This window comes from Gopherus evgoodei, chromosome 10 (assembly GCF_007399415.2).
Source record: "Gopherus evgoodei ecotype Sinaloan lineage chromosome 10, rGopEvg1_v1.p, whole genome shotgun sequence".
Lineage (NCBI taxonomy): Eukaryota > Metazoa > Chordata > Testudines > Testudinidae > Gopherus > Gopherus evgoodei.
In genome coordinates, this window is record NC_044331.1 from 23925430 (window position 1) to 23945149 (window position 19720).

The 19720-nt window shown below is 39.5% G+C and overlaps 1 protein-coding gene across 3 annotated transcripts in view; it reads right to left on the reverse strand.

Annotated features, from left to right (window-relative positions):
* The window catches only part of FAM214A (family with sequence similarity 214 member A), a 61305-nt gene that overhangs the window by 13536 nt on the left and 28049 nt on the right, over positions 1 to 19720 (reverse strand). For all 3 annotated transcript variants that reach the window (XM_030577043.1, XM_030577042.1, XM_030577045.1), the window contains exons 2-7: positions 6624 to 6808; positions 5097 to 5299; positions 4300 to 4425; positions 2184 to 4029; positions 1478 to 1594; positions 947 to 1026 (exon numbers count right to left, since the gene is read on the reverse strand). In XM_030577043.1, coding sequence (XP_030432903.1) covers positions 947 to 1026; positions 1478 to 1594; positions 2184 to 4029; positions 4300 to 4425; positions 5097 to 5299; positions 6624 to 6808 — 2557 coding nt within the window. The remainder of the gene's footprint in view (positions 1 to 946; positions 1027 to 1477; positions 1595 to 2183; positions 4030 to 4299; positions 4426 to 5096; positions 5300 to 6623; positions 6809 to 19720) is intronic.

Sequence of the window (19720 nt, forward strand, 5' to 3'; positions counted from 1 at the left end):
CAGAAATTTGAAAATATACATGACAGAACGTTAAGAAAAAAATGTTTCAGAGATAAAAGGAGTCAAGCAACTAACTTCCTTTGCTTGAGTGGGATATTGTTGGATTATCAATCTAAACTACTATGGCAGTGTTTCCCAAACTTGGGATGCCACTTGTGTAGGGAAAGCCCCTGGTGGGCCAGGCCAGTTTGTTTACCTGCCGCGTCCAGAGATCTGTCCGATTGTGGATCCCACTGGCCGCGGTTTGCTACTCCAGGCCAATGGGGGCTGCTAGAAGCAGTGGCCAGTACATCCCTTGGCCCGCGCCGCTTCCAGCAGCTCCCATTGGCCTGAAGCGGAAAACCACGGCCAGTGGGAGCCATGATCAACCAAACCTGCAGACGCGGCAGGTAAACCAGCCCAGCCTGCCAGAGGCTTTCCTTACACAAGCCGCATCCCAAGTTTGGGAAACACTGTAACATAGGATAGATTCGCCAGTTTTCTCTAGCAGCTTTGCAAATCTCCAGCAAGGCAAAGCAGCTGTAAACCCATCTGAGCCAGATTTTACAATTATATATCTCCAAAATGGAAGTGAAAATCTTTTCTTACTTAAAGTGCCCTCTGTTTTACATTACAAACTGTGAACTAATTATTTATTGTAAAAGGAAGAATTATGGTATAAAATCTCTAACTGATTTCAGCACATTTCAAATGTACATCAATGTAGTGTTACTGCATAAGGAACTCATCCCAATTGTTACAACTATTTAGAAGATAGTACTCCTAAAGAAGGGTTCCTATGAGTGACACTCACATTTTGGCTTGGTTCAGTTTGCCTCACCCACTTCGTGGGTTATTGCTTACATATTCACTTGCTTACAGATACAGTTTATATATGTAATTATATATGTAATATTTCCACTGAATACACTCCCACACTTTCGTGTAAGTAGAAAAGGATGAATACCTTCTTGTAGACAAACATTTCAATCGCAGCAAAGATGAGTCCAGATCAAAGCACCCAGATTGTGTTTTTCTCTGAGGAACCTAAGGAAAAATAATAATTTTATTACTTTGAAGACTGCCATCACAAATCCTGTGGTCTGTGACAATTCTGATATAACAAATTACAAAAACAATGCAGAAATACGTGATCTTAAACTTTTTACATTCTACATTTAAGAGTGAATTTTTGAACTAAATATTGATAAATCCTTGGGAAATAAAAACTAGAAATGAAGGGCCTTGTTTATGCTACAAATTGCTGTAAAGTTAATCCTTTGTGATTAAGATGCTATATCATCAGCTCTCAGACACATTTCCTTTTTCCAAATTATCATTCTATTTCAAGTTTTACCTCAAATTTGCCATACTAACTTAGACTGAAAAATATTTATGAGCTTTTATCAGATTTTCTAGAACACCTAGACATTAAAATATAAAATTATTTCATCTTTCTTCAGAAAAATAGCTTAAAAAAATCACAAAAGTAACATACAGGGCTTGAAAGTAGAGGCAATCCAGTTCGAGGATGGAAAGCCTTGGTTACAGTCCCATCCACAGAGTGAAAATTGTTTTTCCGCCATATACTTGAATGCTTGAGTGGTGGCATTCTCTGTAAGTAAAAGACATTTACTCAAGCTATAATAAGATACTTCAGGTGACCTATCAAGTTAAAATTAGGTTCTGAATTTGTTTCTCACTTGTCTTCAAAAATTGAAAAGTTTTTCCAGTTTCCCTGCAGCATATTTTAAGATTATACCTTGGTTCAGAAAAATTAGATCTATGGTATTACTATTTTAGGAAACAAAGTACAACAGATTCATGCATCCTCTAAAGAAGAGTTTCCTTTTGGCACCAACTTACAGCCATTATGGACTAGCTCGCTTGTTATTCATCATATTGCATAGTTAAATATTTTTCTACTTATAAAACTAAGAAGTCTGACAAATGAAGTAGGATTGTGGGAATATTCATTAACAGCTCTGTTCTGATGTGTGAGGCCTGGCAGTTTTCCTCTAAATATTAAATATAACAGGAGAAAAAAAAACACTTCAGACCTGAAAGCAGAGATTTTAATTACAGTGTTTCATATAAAAGAGCATGATTGAATCTATACATCTAGAGATTCTTTCTGAGTTGATCTAGAATATACTCACAAGTTATTTAAATACCTACTCCCCTCTTGTCAGGTAGGTACTTACTAGCACATCTGCATTCTTCAGTCGTTCACACCTAGCCAAATAGTCTTCTACAGATTTCTTCTGGGAATTGCTTTGAAATTCATAGTCAGTTGGGTCTTCATTCTCATCATGTGCAGTTTTCAGTTTATCTTGCTTATTTTTGAATTTGAAACTGTCATAGTCTTTATTTAAATAATTTTCAATACTAACAAGTTGGGTATTTTGCTCACATATATTTGGTTTTTCTGAATCTTTATCTAAACACTTAAGCTCATTTTTGTGCAAAATATTAGATGCCTGCATTAGTGTCGCTTTTTTTGTACCTTCAAATATTTTGGATTTATCTAACTGTGGATTGATTAAACAGTCTCCATTACTATTCTCACTCGTGATTGTTCTTTCTTTAAGTTTATTTTTGCAAATCTGTTCATCAGGGGTGTTGAAATTTGAACACTGTTTACCAATGTCTTTTTTGGTCATTTGGTCTTTATGTGGACAACCAGAAAGTACTGCTTCCCGTTTACCTGGCAGTTCAGATTTATTTTCTTTGCTACATGATATACTTATGCTAATAAACGAACTGGTAGTTTTATTTGGAGTCTGCTGAAATGTGTTTTGGACAACCTCACTGGATTTTGCTAGAATCAATTTTCTTCTTGCTTCGGGCTTTGGAGAAGCCTTCAATTCACCATCAAGTCTATAAGATGTCAGAGGGGTATCAGGTGTTCTGGTCTTTACTTTACTGCTGTCTTCTATGGTAAAATCAGACTTAGAGAAAGAAATAGAGGATGTTTCCTTGCCTTTCTTCAACAAGTTTTCATCTTCATATGAACTTTGAAAAACTTTTGAAGTGATAGAATTGCTTTCATGTACATTGACTGGATGCCCGGTAATGTGTGAAGTAGCTGGATCACAGTGAATCAAGTGTTGGGCAATCCTTGCTATAGCTTCCTGTCGTTCCAGAAGTAAAGAACCTATTAAAGAATTAGTCCCTCCTAGGGACTGACGAGAATAGTGGTTCATAGGAACATGGCAATCAACCAATGGGTTCTCTGGTATTGCTCTTGTCTTGTCTTCACTGCAGTCTTCTGATAACGTAATATCTGTGTTAGCAGTAGAAACAGAGGATGTTTCCTTGCCTTTTTTCAGCAAGTTTTCATCTTCATAAGTATTCCAAAAAACTTTTGAAGTAACTGAACTGGTTTCGTGCATGCTGAATGGACATCCAGTAACAAGTGAAGTAGATGGATCACAGTGAATCAAGTGCTGAGCAATTCTTGCTATAACTTCCTGTCGCTCCTGAAGTAAAGAACCTATCAAAGGAGTCGTCTCTCCTATGCGCTGATGGGAACAGTGACTATTTGGAACTTGGGGATCAATCAAAGAAAAGGATTTAAAAGTTCTGACTGATGTTTCATGTGGCTGTGTCTTGTCGTTCCCCATAGCATTATAGCACTGAACTTTAGACTGTGATGTCCCAAAGGCAGACCCAAGACCAGTTGCTGGATAAAGTTTTATGTTTCTCACCGATGTAGAAAATTCACAGGATATTTTTGTATTAAGCAAGCCCTCAGGAATCAACGTCCACGTTTGTTTTCCACATGAACGCTGTGAACTGGACACACTGCACTGCTCTCTCTCAATGGAATCACAGTGCTGATGTACATTATGTTCTTGTATTCCCTTTTCATAAAAGCCCAGGCTGGTGTGAATACTACAGGTCAAAACCGGATAGTTAGATTGTCTAGGCAAGGACTGGACACTGACTTTCAAGGCCACATTGTGAGAAACATTAGGAACAGGAAACACATGTTCAGTTGGTGTCTGGGAAAAAGTCCATTGCAGGTCCACATCTGCAGCACTTACTCTGAAATAATACAGAAAAGCCTCTGTATAAGTTTACATTATATGCAGATTTTTCTAAAGACATAATTATATTAAAAAAAAAAGGCAAATACAATTCATTAAGGAAACTGGCAACTGTCATACTTTGCAAAATCCCCAAACCAAATGCTAGAACAAACAACGAGCAAAGCCCATCCAAAGGGGGAGGGGACTCAATTGTTCTAAGGCTACTTTTTATTCAGCAATTACCCACTAAGAACAAACAAATGGCTCTTTTCTACCTCAGACCTACCTGTACAGAATATTACGAGGAACAGCACCATGTGAAACACTCAGCCAAGCGCTCAACTGAGAAAAGAAAACAAAAGAGCGGACAGCCAATAAGAGGGTCTTCTCTTCAATAAAGCGATCTCCACTTCTAAAATGTATTAAAAGAAATAAGCAGGTATTGGTAAGAGCCATTACAAAAAACAGCAAAATAATTAAACAGTTGGAGCAGCTTTGCTTTAATCTTGTTAAGATCTTAGAAACCAAATAATATTTTTTTCAAAACAAGATCCGTTGCTGAAAAATTTCCTTCCACTACTCCTGAACTTTTAAGTCACACATTTTCTAAACATCCTGCAGGAAATTATGGTTCAATGCACAATTTATAAAAAGATACACAAAGATGCTATGCATCATCAAAACAACTTGCATTAAAATGACTGAAAATAAGTTTCCTTTCTAAATGCCAGAAACAAAACAGTATTATTTGTGGTGAACTTTGTGATAAAAGGAGACTTATGTTCTTAATGAAATACATCTAGCATGCTAAAATAGACTCAGAGTCTGATTCTCCACTAACTTGCACCCTATGTAGTTATATATACACACATCTCTTCAAAGTGAGTGCAAAATGCTACAATTCTAACACAAAAGTGCTAGGCTGTGGAAAAAATCAAGCCTAAATTTTGTACTAGAATACAATTATTTTCCAAGAACAGCAATAATAATCTGGGATTCAAATCCAAGTTACTAAACCAGCCAGTTTCCCTGCAAGAATCCAGTCGCTTTAAATTATTAACTAACCTCCACACTGAAACTTACTGTCGGGGAACTGGCTCCAAAATCCACCTTTCTAAGAGCAATGCATCTTGTTTGATTGCAGGATCATTTAAATCACTCCCTTCTGTGGTGGGCCCTTCATCACTATAGCAACAGTCTGGAAGTAGCATCACTTCTATCATGATAGGAATATTATTTTTCCACAGCAGCATAACCTCAGACCTGGTTCGTCTGGCTTGACGACACTTAAAAACAAAAACAACAACAAAGCACCACAATGCTAGTTAGATTTAAAATCAGCTTTAAGAGCACATTCAAAAAATGTAAAAGCATTAAGAGCTCGATCCAGGAAAATACATCTGAGTTTTTCAAATCACAAAGGCTGCAGAGCCATTACCAATGCAAGATGTAATAAAGCTCTAAGGTGGCAATTTAGAGAATTTGTGGGGAAAAGAGAGATCATATATAGGAGCTTCCCATCACCTGTACTCTGCTACTTTTTCTTTTCTCACTCTCTCTAAATCCCCCCTTCTGGGGTCCAATCAGGGCCGGCTCCAGGCACCAGCGTTCCAAGCTGGTGCTTGGAGCGGCAATCTGCAAGGGGCGGCAGTCCCTGTTGTTTTGCCCCCAAGCAGCACGCCGAATTGCCACCATGGCTGGGAGGGGGGGCAGTCTGTGTGCCCTTAAGGCAGCAGGCACGTTTCCGCGGCGGCGGCAATTTGGCAGCAGCTTTATGTTTAGCTGTCCGGGGCGGCTTCAGTTAAACATAGAAGCTGCTGTCGAATTGCCGCCGCTGCAGAAATGCACCTGCCGCCCTAAGGGCACAGGGACTGCCCCCTCCCCCCCGCCGACGACAGCAATTCAGTGCGCTGCTTGGGGAGGCGAAAACTGTAGAGCTGGCCCTGGGTCCAGTATCCTGTTGGAGTCGTTAGAATCTTTGGGCCGGAGCAATTCTCCTGCAAGGCCAGGGGTGTAGGTTTACTGAGTTCTGGATCAACATCTCTTATTTAGAGACTGAAGAGCCTCAACCTTTCTGCACCAACTCCCCCATCCACACACCAATGATCAAAACTGAAAAATAAATTTCCAAGATTATCTAGAAATGCAACAAAAATTAGGGAAAAGTCTAAATTTTCTCAAAAATCCCACTAATGCAAATTATGGTTCTATACACCCAGACAATAAAAAACTGGATATTATTCAATGACTAGACTACGACTACGGTGAACAACAACAACAACAACAACGGTATAACACCACAAGTACATGTTATGTTCATTAGCAAAATGCCTTATATAGACTATATAATAAGACGTTTGTTAATGACTGAATATGCTGTCAGTACTATTTTCAATTACATATTTGTTTAAGGGAAAAAATAACAATTTATATAGAGAGTGAGTAACTGTCACTAGTGCTTAATTAGAAAGCTATGGGGCAGATCATCAGCTCATTTAAATTGCCATAGCTCAACCGACAATGGAGCCATGACAGTTCGCACAAGTTGAAGATTCTATGGATTCCCCATTAATACCCCATGGTATTTATCGTGTACTGATATTGTCATACCTGGGCCAATTTGTCAGTGCACTCATGTTTAGATGTTAATGGCTGACTTGACTGTGCTGGAGGGCAATGGAAACCCTCTGTTCTACCCTTTACAGAAAATTCTGGTGTTCGACCTTCAGTAATCAATAAGGCCAAGGAGACCAGGAATTCCTCAGCTTCATATTCAAAGTATTCGTCTAAAGGATCTGTCAATCCACAAGAGAAAAAAAAAACCTCATTAGTACAAGTAAAAGACAAATTTGTAAACAAAACAAAACCATCACAATGAAGAGTGTTATGCCTCTAAGTTGTTTAAATGAAAGAATCACCCAGTTTCAGCTACAATATTCAGTATGAAGTTACATGGTAAATATTTTGTGCCTCTACCATTACCCTCACCAATCCATCCATCACAAATGTAGAAATGTTTAAAATTTGTCAGAGTATATGGACAATCTTAAACCTTAAAATTACCCTATGCTCAGTGCCAAGGGATTTTATGGGACTAAAGTATCTCTAGTAAAGGTGAGAGAAAACTTGAGACTCTAAACATCTTTTTTCTTGTGTACACAGGTATTACAACGATCAAAACATTCTCTTTCTGAGAAAAACACTGGTTTCAAATGTGTCTTAACTGTTCTATTAAAGCATTTACAGCTCTAGCATTTTGCGAGATATGAGACCCAGGGCTGCCCAGAGGCAGAGGCAAATGTACAGTTGTGGAGTATGTACATAAGCCTCCCAGAAGAACGTTGGAGACTCCCCCCCATCTCCGCCTTCCCCCATCCCCCAGGGCCTCAGCCCGCCGCGTCTAGGAGTGGCGCAGGTCAGAGCTAAAGCACCATGGCTCAGGCGGGGCCTGAGCTCCTCCTGCTCAGAGCCGCATGGTAAGGGGGTGAGGCCTGAGCTCCTCCCACTCAGAGCCATGTGGTAAGGAGGTGGGGATCCGGGCCAATTGGCGGGAGCTCAGGTCACGTGGAGCCACGCCACTGCAGTGCTGTCCAGGGCCGCTCCTGGATGCGGCGCACTGAGACTCTGGGAGAGGAGGGGATAAGAGGCATGGTAAAAGGCCCCGGGGGGTTGGATAAGGGGCAGGGAGTCCCGGGGACAGTCAGAGGATAGGGAGGGGGCAGAGGTTCAGGGGACGGGGTGGTCAGGGGACGGGGAACAGGGGGTTGGATAGTAGGTGTTCCAGGGGCCTGTCAGGACTCGGTGGCAGGGTGGTGGATAGGGGTCGGGGCAGTCAGGGGATAGGGAGGATTCATGGGGGTGGTGGTTGTGGGGTTCTCAGGAGGCAGTCAGGGGCAAGGAGCACAATGAGTCAGGGATCCTGAGGGGGGCAGTCAGGGGGCAGGAAGTGGGTAGGGGTCAGATAGGGGGCAGGGCCAGGCTGTTTGGGGAGGCACAGCCTTCCCTACGCTAAAGCTCATTCAGCAGTTTGAAGCTTGCAGACATCTATTTAACACAAAGAGCCAAGCTGTTATCTTTTCCCTTAGGGCTACCATCCCTTTCACTTCTCAAATGCCAAATTACAGTCTACATTTAATTTCAGTGCCATAGGGAGATTCATGTCAGGAGAGGGTAGCTTCATTTAAAATTAGCCACTTTAGATTAACAGTGATAGAGCCAAGAGAGTCATGGGGGAGGGATCACATGAGAAGAGCAATATTTTACACCACCTACCTCCTTCCCAACCCTACCAAGGGAGACTCCCCCCACCCCTGCATTCCCCGAGGCTCCAGAGGGGTTAATTCAGTGGTTCTCAAACTTTTGTACTGGTGACCAGTTTCACATAACAAACCTCTGAGTGTGACTCCCTCTTATAAATTAAGGGGGAGGGTCACCTTTTTATATATTTAACACTATTATAAATGCTGGAGGCAAAGCAGGGTTTGAGGTGGAGGCTGACAGCTCGTGATCCCCAGTAATAACCTTGTGACCCCTAGTTAGAGACCCCCGGGGTTAATTTACTTTTAGCACCCTGTGTCCTTTCACATGCATGTGCTATTCTGAGCATTTCAGTTTTCACAACATAGGCTCATCCCAGATTCTGGAACAAGCTCAAAGGCTCAGTTCAAGGGGTATGTACATAAGCTATACTAAAGATAAACCCAAAGTAACCGTCTCCAGTTTGTGAGGGACCCCATGGAGCCAGTCTCTAGGAAACAGATAAATTCATGGAGGTTAAGTCCATTAATAGCTATTAGCCAGGATGGGTAAGGAATGGTATCCCTAGCCTCTGTCTGTCAGAGGATGGAGATCGATGGCAGGAGAGAGAGATGACTTGATCATTACCTGTTAGGTTCACTTCCTCTGGGGCACTTAGCATTGGCCACTGTCGGTAGACAGAATACTGGGCTGGATGGACCTTTGGTCTGACCCAGTATGGCCATTCTTATGTTCTAACCTAAATGAACCTAAAGTTATGGACACACATGAGTCAAGAAAGCCAGCAGCGTATCAGAAACCTGGAAAAATCTCTGACTGGATGGGCTCAGGCATTTGGTCACAAGCTGAGGTGGTTCAAAAGTTTTGGATTTTTTTTTAAGCAGAATTTTTTTATTGTTTCTTTAAACAATCAAACACAGCAAGCAGCAAATATCTGTGGCTAATCCATGTTCAGGTTTTGGCAAACTAATTTCAGTTTCTCAATTAAAAAAAAACCACAACAAATTTTGAAGGAAAGCAGACACTGTCCGTGATTTTTTCTGATTTTTAAAAACCCCTAGTTTTCAATCCATAAAAAGGTTTTGACTGAAAATATTTGTCCAACCCTTTTAATGAGTTTTAGTGCCTTTTAGCACTAGCTGATGCTGAGAACCAGTGATACCTTGTAAAGGTGACTTGAAAAGAAGTTCTCAAAACTGGGTTTGTCGGAGATGCAGAAAGTTTTTAAATGTTTATTTTTCCCAGGGCCACCTGTGGGGGGGGAGGCGGGCAAGTGGGGTAATTTGCCCTGGGCTCTGAAAATATAGCATTCTATAGTATTGCAACTTTTTTTCTTATGGAAAGGGCCCTGAAATTGCTTTGCCCCAGGCCCCCTGAATCCTCTGGGTGGCCCTGATGAGACCTTGCAAATGATACTGCTCCCTTGTTCCAGAAGATGACGAGACAGCTGCAAATGTGTATGCAGAACTAGCATGTAGAATTTAGTATATTACAACAGCAAGTAAAAATTGTACCGTATCAAACAGAGCAGACAATGCCTGGTCTGCCTACTCTAAGTAACCTTTATTGCTACAATCAAGCAGTAGTCGAAGATTGATTACCAATGCCTAGACCCAGTGTCATTTTCTGTCTTTGATTACATGAAGTATGTAAGAACATTTCTGGGCGGTGTGCCACAAACTAAAAAGGCAGCTGATATATGAAAAATTTTATTTCAGAAACAAGAGCTCTGCAAGAGTATAAATAAAGTTTCTGTTTTCTGTTCTTGGCTTACCAAGACTCCATAGAGGACATGATTAAAAAGAAACTTCCCTGCTGGAAACCCAAGGCTGTGCCCCATCAGGTGGGGAGAAGAATACAGAAAATATGGTGATTGTCACAAACATACAAAACTGAAACAATCTATACTTTATTGTCTAGCCTCTAAATCATGGGTGTTGACCCAATCTTGGCAGGCTAATAACACTCTCTTGTGGGTGCAGACGAGGAACTAAATCCAAGTAGCAATTTTAGAGAATTAGCAAGAGCTTTCAGTGGCTGGAAATAAAAACGTATGCTACTTATGATGAAAATGGAAACACAAACTCAACTACTTATGAGGATTTGTGCAGGGTAAATAATGTAGCCTTCTGTGACAGATTTCTCAGAAAGTAATTATGTATAAAATAACATTTCCAAATGTTTATACATTTGAGATCCCTATCCCATAGCTTTTTATTTTATTTCAATGTCTGCTTTCATTATATATTAAAAAAATATTAAAAAGCTATATAAAAAAGTAATGTCAATTAAATTGATTGTCTTCCCTATCATACCCAAATCATTGTACCACCTTAAGAATTTTATATAGTACATATTTCCTCTTCCGCCAATTTTGTTACTACAAATTTAAACTGAGTATGAAATATTGTAGTTCAAATCATAAAGTGTCAGTAACAATAAACAACTGTAGCTATCACTCAATTTGCCAGATTGCCAAGGGTGCTCTGAAATTATTGTCTCTAAAAAGAAGAAGAAAGAGTTCTGAGAGGGAAACCACTGTTGAATCATACCATCACTAGAATAATACATTGACTGGGTTCTGATGCAGGAAGTTTCAGGGGCACTCTGGCTTGGTGTCATTTATGGCATGGGATAAAGGCCAGAAAGAGGCCAGAATACATAGTAAAATAACCTCCAAAACACTTTGAATAGGAAAAGAGTTAAATATCACTACTTAGAAAATGGAACACAATGTTCTTTTAAAAATTTTTATTGTGAATTCCTGCTGCCCAGAAGAGGAGTCAGTTAAAAGTTTAGTTTTTAAATAGTTAACATTGCAGAATACTGAGGAACATGCAGAATATTGTTACTGTACACGGTCCAGTCTAAACTAGTACAAAGAATTAAAATTCAACAATCCTCAGTAAAGCAGCAGCTGGCAGTGCTCTGCATAAATGTAATAATGCATAATGTAATAAATTCCCTTGTTTTTTGCTTCTATCACATAACTCCTATTGTGGAAAGTTTCATGCATTATTTACATATAGCTTCAGTCTAACTAAAAATTCAATACATCTTTTGGTATTAAAATGGTTTAGTTACAGAAGAGGACAAAATCCGCTCCCCGCTAAAAAGTAAAAGTAAGTTCACTTCAGAAGTCTACTTCAGATGCAGGAAGAAATAGGAATCATAACAAAAAGGTATTTTTTTTATTGTATGGGGAAAAAACAGGAACACTACAGTGCACTTTACAATTCTAATTGAAATTTTTTACATTTTATGAAGTCCACAAAAACAATTATCCATAAGGATGAAATGAATATTCTATTCATACTTGCTTTGTACAGTATGCCCAGAGTACCACTATTTTATTATTTGTATTGGTCAAATTGTGTTCTGAGAAGGAGTACTAGTCATGTGATAATTATTCTCATCATTCCTTAGCACCATAAGCATTTGGCAAATGCATGATGGTGAAAGTTCAACAACCAAGGAGAAATCATCAAACATAGAGGCCTGAGAGTTCCAGACAAACACCCATACTTACACGTGCAATTACTACAAACAGCATGTGCAGACTGGGTAAGTATATATAACTAGCTCCTTCTAAGCGTGCTTTTGTCCAGATTATTATGCCACCACACTTTTTGTACATGCATTTTTTGTCCATGAATGAAAGGAACAGAACGTGGTATGCAGGTAATATCAGCAAGTGATCTTTTATCTGTCAAAAGATACTAAAAATTTGCTGATAAAATCTGCAAACGAAAAAGATTAGTGGAGTAGTAAATAATGAGAACAGGTTACTTACATCAAGTGACCTGGATTGTTTAGTAAACTGAGCACATTCAACAGCATGCGTTTGATTCAATCAAATGCAAGGTCATACATACATAAACAAAGGATGTAAGTCATACTTACAGGATGGGGGATTATGACTTGAAAACAGACCGTCACAGATGTCATGATAGGTAAATAAAAATTGATTCCCCAGTACAATGCTGTGGCTAAAAGGACAATCACAAACCTTGCATGCACAAAGAGGGATGAGGCAATATCACCAATGTATATGGCACCAATGAAGTCACTACTGGAATACTGTTTCCAATTTTGGCATCTATACTTCAAAAAAAGAGATTGACAACTTGGAGAGGGTTTAGAAACACACTACAAGAATGATTCCAAATCTGGAAAACCTACCTTAAAATGAGAGACCTAAGGATCTACAGTACATCAACTTTTGAAAAGACGGTTAAGAGGAGCCCTAATAGTGATCTACAAGTACCTACACAGGAAGAACATATCTGATACCATGGGCAATTTCTTATAGCAGAAAAAATAACAAGATCCAATGGCTGAAAGCTGAGGCTGGAAACATTCAGACTGGAAACTACTCTCACTGTTAAGACTGTGTGCCTTATTAATCACTATAACAGCTTACTGGAGGAGATGGTAGACTCTCTCACTTGAGCTTTTAAGATCGGATGTCTTTCTAAACAGACATACTCTAGTCTAGTTCAACTATAAACCATCAGGTTTGATGCACTATGAGTGAATTCTAGGGCCTGTGTTACACAGAACATCACACTACAGGATCATAATGGTCCCTGTTCTGGCATTAAAAGCTATAAAAACTGAGTGCTCAGAAAGTATTTTACAATCATTAATACTAGTGTGGTTTCATGCTATAGCATAAACTGATAAAATGAACCACATATAGTGTGAACACATCCAAGTGTGAGACCAAAGCAGTGAGTAAACAAAGAAACTGGGTCTGAAATACGTACTTGGAAATCAAAATCCAGAATCCCTAAGTGATACTATCAGAGGTTTCTTTAAAATGTGTATTGATCTTAACAGAATAAGTATTAAGTCTAAGATATTTAAAAACATTATTGGCAATGAAGAGTATAAGCATTCAACTATTCCTAACATCTACCTATAGTATGTTTTATTTTAAATGGCAAATAAACTAAACTTTAATACTTAGTGGAGAAGTAAAAGGGGAAAGAAACATCTCCAATGCATACACAGGCATATGAATTTCCATATAATTACTGTATGCAAAGTTTTATAAAGATCTGGTTAAGGAACCCTTTATGTTCCAATTCTTTTTAACGCTATTTCTTAAAATAAATCTAGAACTCTCAAGACTTTGCCAATACAGACTATTAAAAAAAGTTGCCAGATTTTGCCTCTCCTTCTACTCCACCTATTTAAGATTTCACCCCATCACAGTTAAGTAGGAGGTGAGGAGTAGTAGAGAAACACAAATGGCCGGATACATAGTATTTGCATTACCTGTAATTACAACAACATTGCGTCACTTCAGTATTAAAAGTGGATAAAGTCAAAAGACAGCCATTATATTCTTTTAATACAAGTGCAAACACTAAAATAGCTGCATTAAATACTACCCTTTTAATGAAAAAAGCATAAAAAGAGGGCAAATTGTTATACTGTACTCAATGTAATGTCACAGACTGCGGACGTATTTGATCTTGTGTTTTACAGACAGACTTTCTTTAAAAAAAAAGGAGTTTGTGATAAATATCTTAATTTTATATTAGAATGGGTTTGGCACATTGATTTCTTTAGTGCCATTTGACTTCCTTAGTACATAAGAACTTTTAATGGCTTTATTAAAAAAAAAAAAGATGACTATAGACACTGAAGAGTATGGTAATTGTTCCTACCCACAGACCAACCAGCTGATGTAATTGAGGACAAGGGTGGACAGACAAACTTATAAACACAACACATTAATATTTAGCTAGAAAAACTGTTAAAATGTCTTTTGTATGAATCAGTCCTGAAAGAAACAAAGCCTGCTTGCATCCCAAGAAGCCCCTTGCACTGGTAGCTTTTGCAGGAAGGACCCAAAGCAATCTCAGCACCAGCAAGGGGGGCCCGTGTCTGGGATATTCCTGCAGGGCCTTGCAGTGATTTTGTTGTCCCTCTGAGCTGATGGAGATAGCACAAAGAAGCCGTAGAGCACCAAAGAATTCTCGTATTGACCAGTACCTCTAAGGATCTAACTCTTGGGCCATGTTCACCTACATCTTACAGAGTTTGCAACTGATTACTAGCATAAATGGTTTTAAGTTGTGTTTGTATCTGCACACTCCATAGTTAAGATTCTGACAGTAACTAGATCAGCTAATTTCAGCCCGTGCCAGGTCTATACTGGTACATGGTTATCTTCTTTTATCCAGGTTGGCATAATTTTTTTTAAAAAGTGTAGACAGAACACACTATGTTTATATCTGTTTGTGTAACCACTATCAGTCCTCTTTTCTCCTCATGCTTCGTGTATGGTCGGATATTCTCAGAGAGCACTTCCCCATATGCTGCAGTACTGATCCATATCCTTTGGATACTCCATCCCCTTCAGATACACCATTGAATAGCCGTCCATGTTTTCCTCGAATAGCACTGATATCAATATAGTTAAGCAACATAGTAGTGCAGGTATAAACACAGCTGCAACAGCAGAAAGCTGCTGTATACACATAAAATAAACAGTATCTTTTATAATCAGTTGAACCGACTGTCTCTACCTGGTTACAAAATTATGATTGATTTGAACCGGGTCACAATTAGACCAGTATTCCAAGATTTCAAGGTGCAAATTGTTTGTTGTCAAGAGTGTAAATTGTCAAAGTGTGGAAACCTGGATTAGTGTAAAAAGATTACTTTACTTGTAATTCTATTTCTCTTGAAGTATATTCACAGTAGACCCACACTCTAGGTCCACACTCCATTAACATGATCAGTGAGAGTAAAGTCTTTGGCTAACAGACAATATGATATGTGCCTACTCTGTAAGAAGCTCTGGTGACCACGGCATTTCCAATGGTTAATTCCAATATCAGAGTGTGAAACAATTAGAATAAAAGATTATACCTCCTCAAGTTTGTGGGGAAGGTAGACAAGGATCTGCTGTAACTGCACACCATCTGATAACAAGAATTCCAGGAAATTCCTTCTCCCTCTTCTGCCCCATAAGGCTTGAGTTCACAGCAGAACCTTAGTTTGGAGGTTCCTGAAATCTCCACAGACCATCATGCATTTGATATATTCTACACCTGCAGCCTGGGGATACCTTTAGTTTCAGGCTCCTCAGAAGGAGAAACCACCTCGACAACATGTGAGTGATGTAATTAGATAACCAAAACAAGAGCAAAAGATGTAAAAGAGCATAAAAATATCCCTAAAAATAACAGACATGAAAAGAATTTCCTCTTTCAATTTGGGAACATTGATCAGACAAGCTAGAATCACAACAGAATACTGAACTCAATCACTTCTAATAAAATTTAGTCAGTCCACATGTGTGCCCTTCAAATCTCTTCCTGGGAGCTAATCTGAACTCAGCTACAAAAGCAGACATTCCTCCAAATAAATGTTCCTTAACATAACCTTGAAGTTGCAGACCTCATAAGGAACAACAAACAATCCATCAGACAGCTATTTAGACATGGTTCTCTTGGATACAATAACTAGTAATACAAGGGCAAAAGAAAATAAGAGGAAAAAGGAGGGGGAGCAAAATAGACATTAAAGTCTTTGCTGCCTTTCAAATAACGGCTCTGGGACCTTTTCATTTTAAGCTTACAGAGAACAGCCTTTCTGGGCAGGCATGTGGAAAGAACACTTGGAGGGTGGCTACTTAATTCAGATTAAACCACCATCTTTGGAAGGAATTTAGGATCAAGTGTACAACACTACCTTATTCTTATGACAAAGCACAGGTAACTTAGTAACTAAAACCTGAATCTTACTAACTCTGCATATTGAAGATACTATCACTAGGAGAATTAATTTCCATTTTAGAAATTCATATTTCTGGGTGGTAAAGTGGCTTAGTAAAGATGGCACTACTACCCCACAAGAAAAAGGTATTTTAATGGGGTTTCTTCAAATTCCCATATGATCATTAGACTAGAAGCTATAGAGTAACTTTAATGTACTTATACAGTGCCAAAAATAGTAGCCAGATAAATCTTAAGGGAGAATTCCTTTTACCCAGACTGATAGAGATATGATAAGCAAATACCAGGTGCATCCGACGAAGTGGGTATTCACCCACGAAAGCTCATGCTCCAAAATGTCTGTTAAGTCTATAAGGTGGCACCGGATTCTTTACTGCTTTTACAGATCCAGACTAACATGGCTACTCCTCTGATACTTGATAAGCAAGTAGTTTTCATGTGGGGTAAGTAATATGAATTCCTATGGGCCTTCTCATGACAGTCTACAAATGTTTTCCACTGAAATTGGTAGTTATCTTCTGGTAAGACAGGACTTCACTGGAGAAAGACCTTTAAGGAAAGAAAACCTATAAGGGCTCTAGAAACCTATATCCATGCCCTCTTGAAGTTTCTTTATCGTTTTCTCTTCCAGCTGTTTCCTTTGCCTTTAAACACACATACTTAATTCAATAGACCTCACTGAAACGATACACACTTTCAGTTGCCATTGTGATAGGGAAAGGGGGTCCTAGGTCAGCATGCAGAGAGGTTCTCTACTTCTGTTTGATCATACATAAGATTTCAGCCTGATGGGACTGGATACCACCAATACTAGCATGAGTGGGACCCTCATTTGCCTCTGCCATTAAAGAGCTATTAATTTTGTAGAACTTGTCTCTCCAGACTTGGTTAGGACCTTTGCTGTTAAAGGGAAAGACAAGTGTGAAAATGCATTTCTGTGGGTTGGTAGTCACTCTACTCAAAAGAAACTGGGCTATAACTTATTGCGTCCAATAGAATTTTCCTTTCCCACCAAGCAAACTGAACTCAAGTTTCAGTGCACATCAACTTAATCAGTTGTCATCTTTTCAAAGAAGTAGAGTTGTTCACCAAGACATCATTTTGACTATTGTGGCAGTTGAGATAGCTGAAGTCCACAATGGACCTCAGCCCTTCTGTGTTTCTAGATATGAGGAAATACCTAAAACAAAACATCTGAGTTTTATGACATTTATTGATTTTTTGGGGGCAGTTTCTTCTGGATAACACAGATATGGAGAGCATCTTCATATGGGCAATTTGGAGATACTTTTCTGAAGGAAATTTTGTAGCCTTGCTTGACAACACAAAACGCCCAGACCTATATATGATATAACCAGGGACATAACCCTTTACATTCCTCCTACAAGATTCAAGGTATATGCTGGCCTATTGGCTGTATCAACATAAAAGCTGAGGTTTCCAAAGCTTAGAATTTTGGAGATGAAACCCTTCTGTCTCAGTTATACTCAATGCCAAATGTCCTGAGTCTTTAAGCACCAAGTGTCCTTGAATCTGGTCCTGGAAGGGTGGGCCAAGTTGTGTTTTTCCCTCTCTCCTCACCAGGATAGGATGGAGTCAGAGGATAGACCATGGAACAAAGATAACAGAATGTGGCCTTTATTCTTTTTAGTCTTCATAAGATTAGCCTTCACTTACTCCACAAAACAAGTTTATTTTGTCATAAGCTTTTACAGTAGCTCCTGTTGAAGACCAAAGATTTGCAACAATCACCTATTTTGGAGGCAGTTACATCACGTCAAAGGCATTGTCTTCCTAGGCCATCACCAAAAGGCTTTTATAATTTATCACTTTATCGTTCTGGGGAAGAAGATAAATCCAAGCATAAATTAGCCACTCTCTAAAGGGTGGTTTGGTACCTATTCACTTGAACCAGTAACTCCTTATGTGGGCAGCAAGAATGGAGGGTTAATACATTTTCTATTCCAGAATATGGGATCACAGTGCAGAGATGCTTAGCTCTGAGTCTTGACAGCCTATAGGTATGTCGTGCACCAGACTCCAGGAGTGTTAGGTTTCCCCTTTAATCTCCTGCAGCAGAGGTGCAACTCAATGTAAACTAGGATTTCAATGCAGGACATTTGGGGGTCTACAAAGTAAACAAATTTTCAGTCATGATAGTGATAAAATCAAGCTCAGATCCCACTGAGAGAATTTAGTTTATTGCTCACCACACTCCCCAGAAAGTTCTTTTGCGTGTCAGAAGACTTGTGACTCACACATACAAGTGACTAGAAGTTCTTATCCCCATCATCCCTTTTGTTTCAGGTGGGAATCAGGATGACAAGTATGCTAACTCCAACTGCACTGAGATGACTAATGTGGATGGCATCATTAGTGTTTGAGGCACTAGTAACTAGGATGCTGGGACTGATGCCGTATACTTGGCACACATGATACCTGTGACCTTGAGCAGGTTCTGCTGAGATAATGACTCAGTCAGTAAGATGCGACATGTACATTTAGGATGCAGCTGAGGTAATGCGATGTGGTGCCTTCCCCTCTGGTCACAATAAGACTAGATACCTTGATGCTTTCCATTGGTTCCAACAAAGAGGATATAGCTAAATGCTTTAAAGATGTCCAAGCACACCATTAGGATTTTTCTTGCTACATATGCAGCAAGTATCAGAGGGGTAGCTGTGTTAGTCTGGATCTGTAAAAGCAGCAAAAAATCCTGTGGCACCTTATAGACTAACAGACGTATTGGAGCATGAGCTTTTGTGGGTGAATACCCACTTCATCGGATGCATCTGTCTGTTAGTCTATAAGGTGCCACAGGATTCTTTGCTGCATATGCAGCAACGCATCCACCACAGGAATCATATCTTGGTACATTTGAAGACTTGCTCTTTAATGTCCTTCAAGTTAACTGTGTATTGACCACCCCTAGTCAACAGATACCTTCAGAATTCCTTGATGCTCACTTTAAAAAAGTAATCTTGGCACTGATGCAGTACCAAGCCCATAGTTCTTTCTCAGCATTGTTATATTTGTCTAGTAGGGGCACCGGGCATTGTGTTACTTCAGCAGGCACTTTCTAAAGCTGCTGAGCTGCCTTCTCTCAAAATATTTGCAAGATAAAAATAGAGGGAGGGAAACAAGATGACAGTGCAGCAGCATTGTTTATAAAAACCTTTTAAATACTGTTAAAAGAAAGTTCTTGAAAGGAGAAGAAAAGAGGACATTTGTGCTTCAGAGTGTCTCTGTCATCAAAATAAAGTAAGTTTTTTTTCTCCAATAGACAATTCATTAGAGCAGTGTTTCCCAAACTTAACTCCACCAGAGAGGTCCTTTGGGGCCATCTGCCTGTCCCAAGTCAAGATAAAGGAGGAGGGTTGGGCGCGGGGCTAGCAACTCCACCCCGTAAAAAAAAAAAAAAAATCAACCTGCTACAGAAACGCCAACACTAGAGACAACAGAGACTTTTACCCTGGAAAAAGAAGGGTCTTCAATCTGAAGATGCATGACGCTGGGTGGTAAAAGCTGTGAGGAAGCCACTAAGCTGATTACCCTTCTTGCAACCGGGAGGATTACCATAGGCACATGGAACGTGAGGACCATGTATGAGTCAGGAAAGACGGCGCAGGCTGCAGCAGAGATGAGGACCAACAACCTGACCCTATTAGGCATTAGCGAGACAAGATGGACACA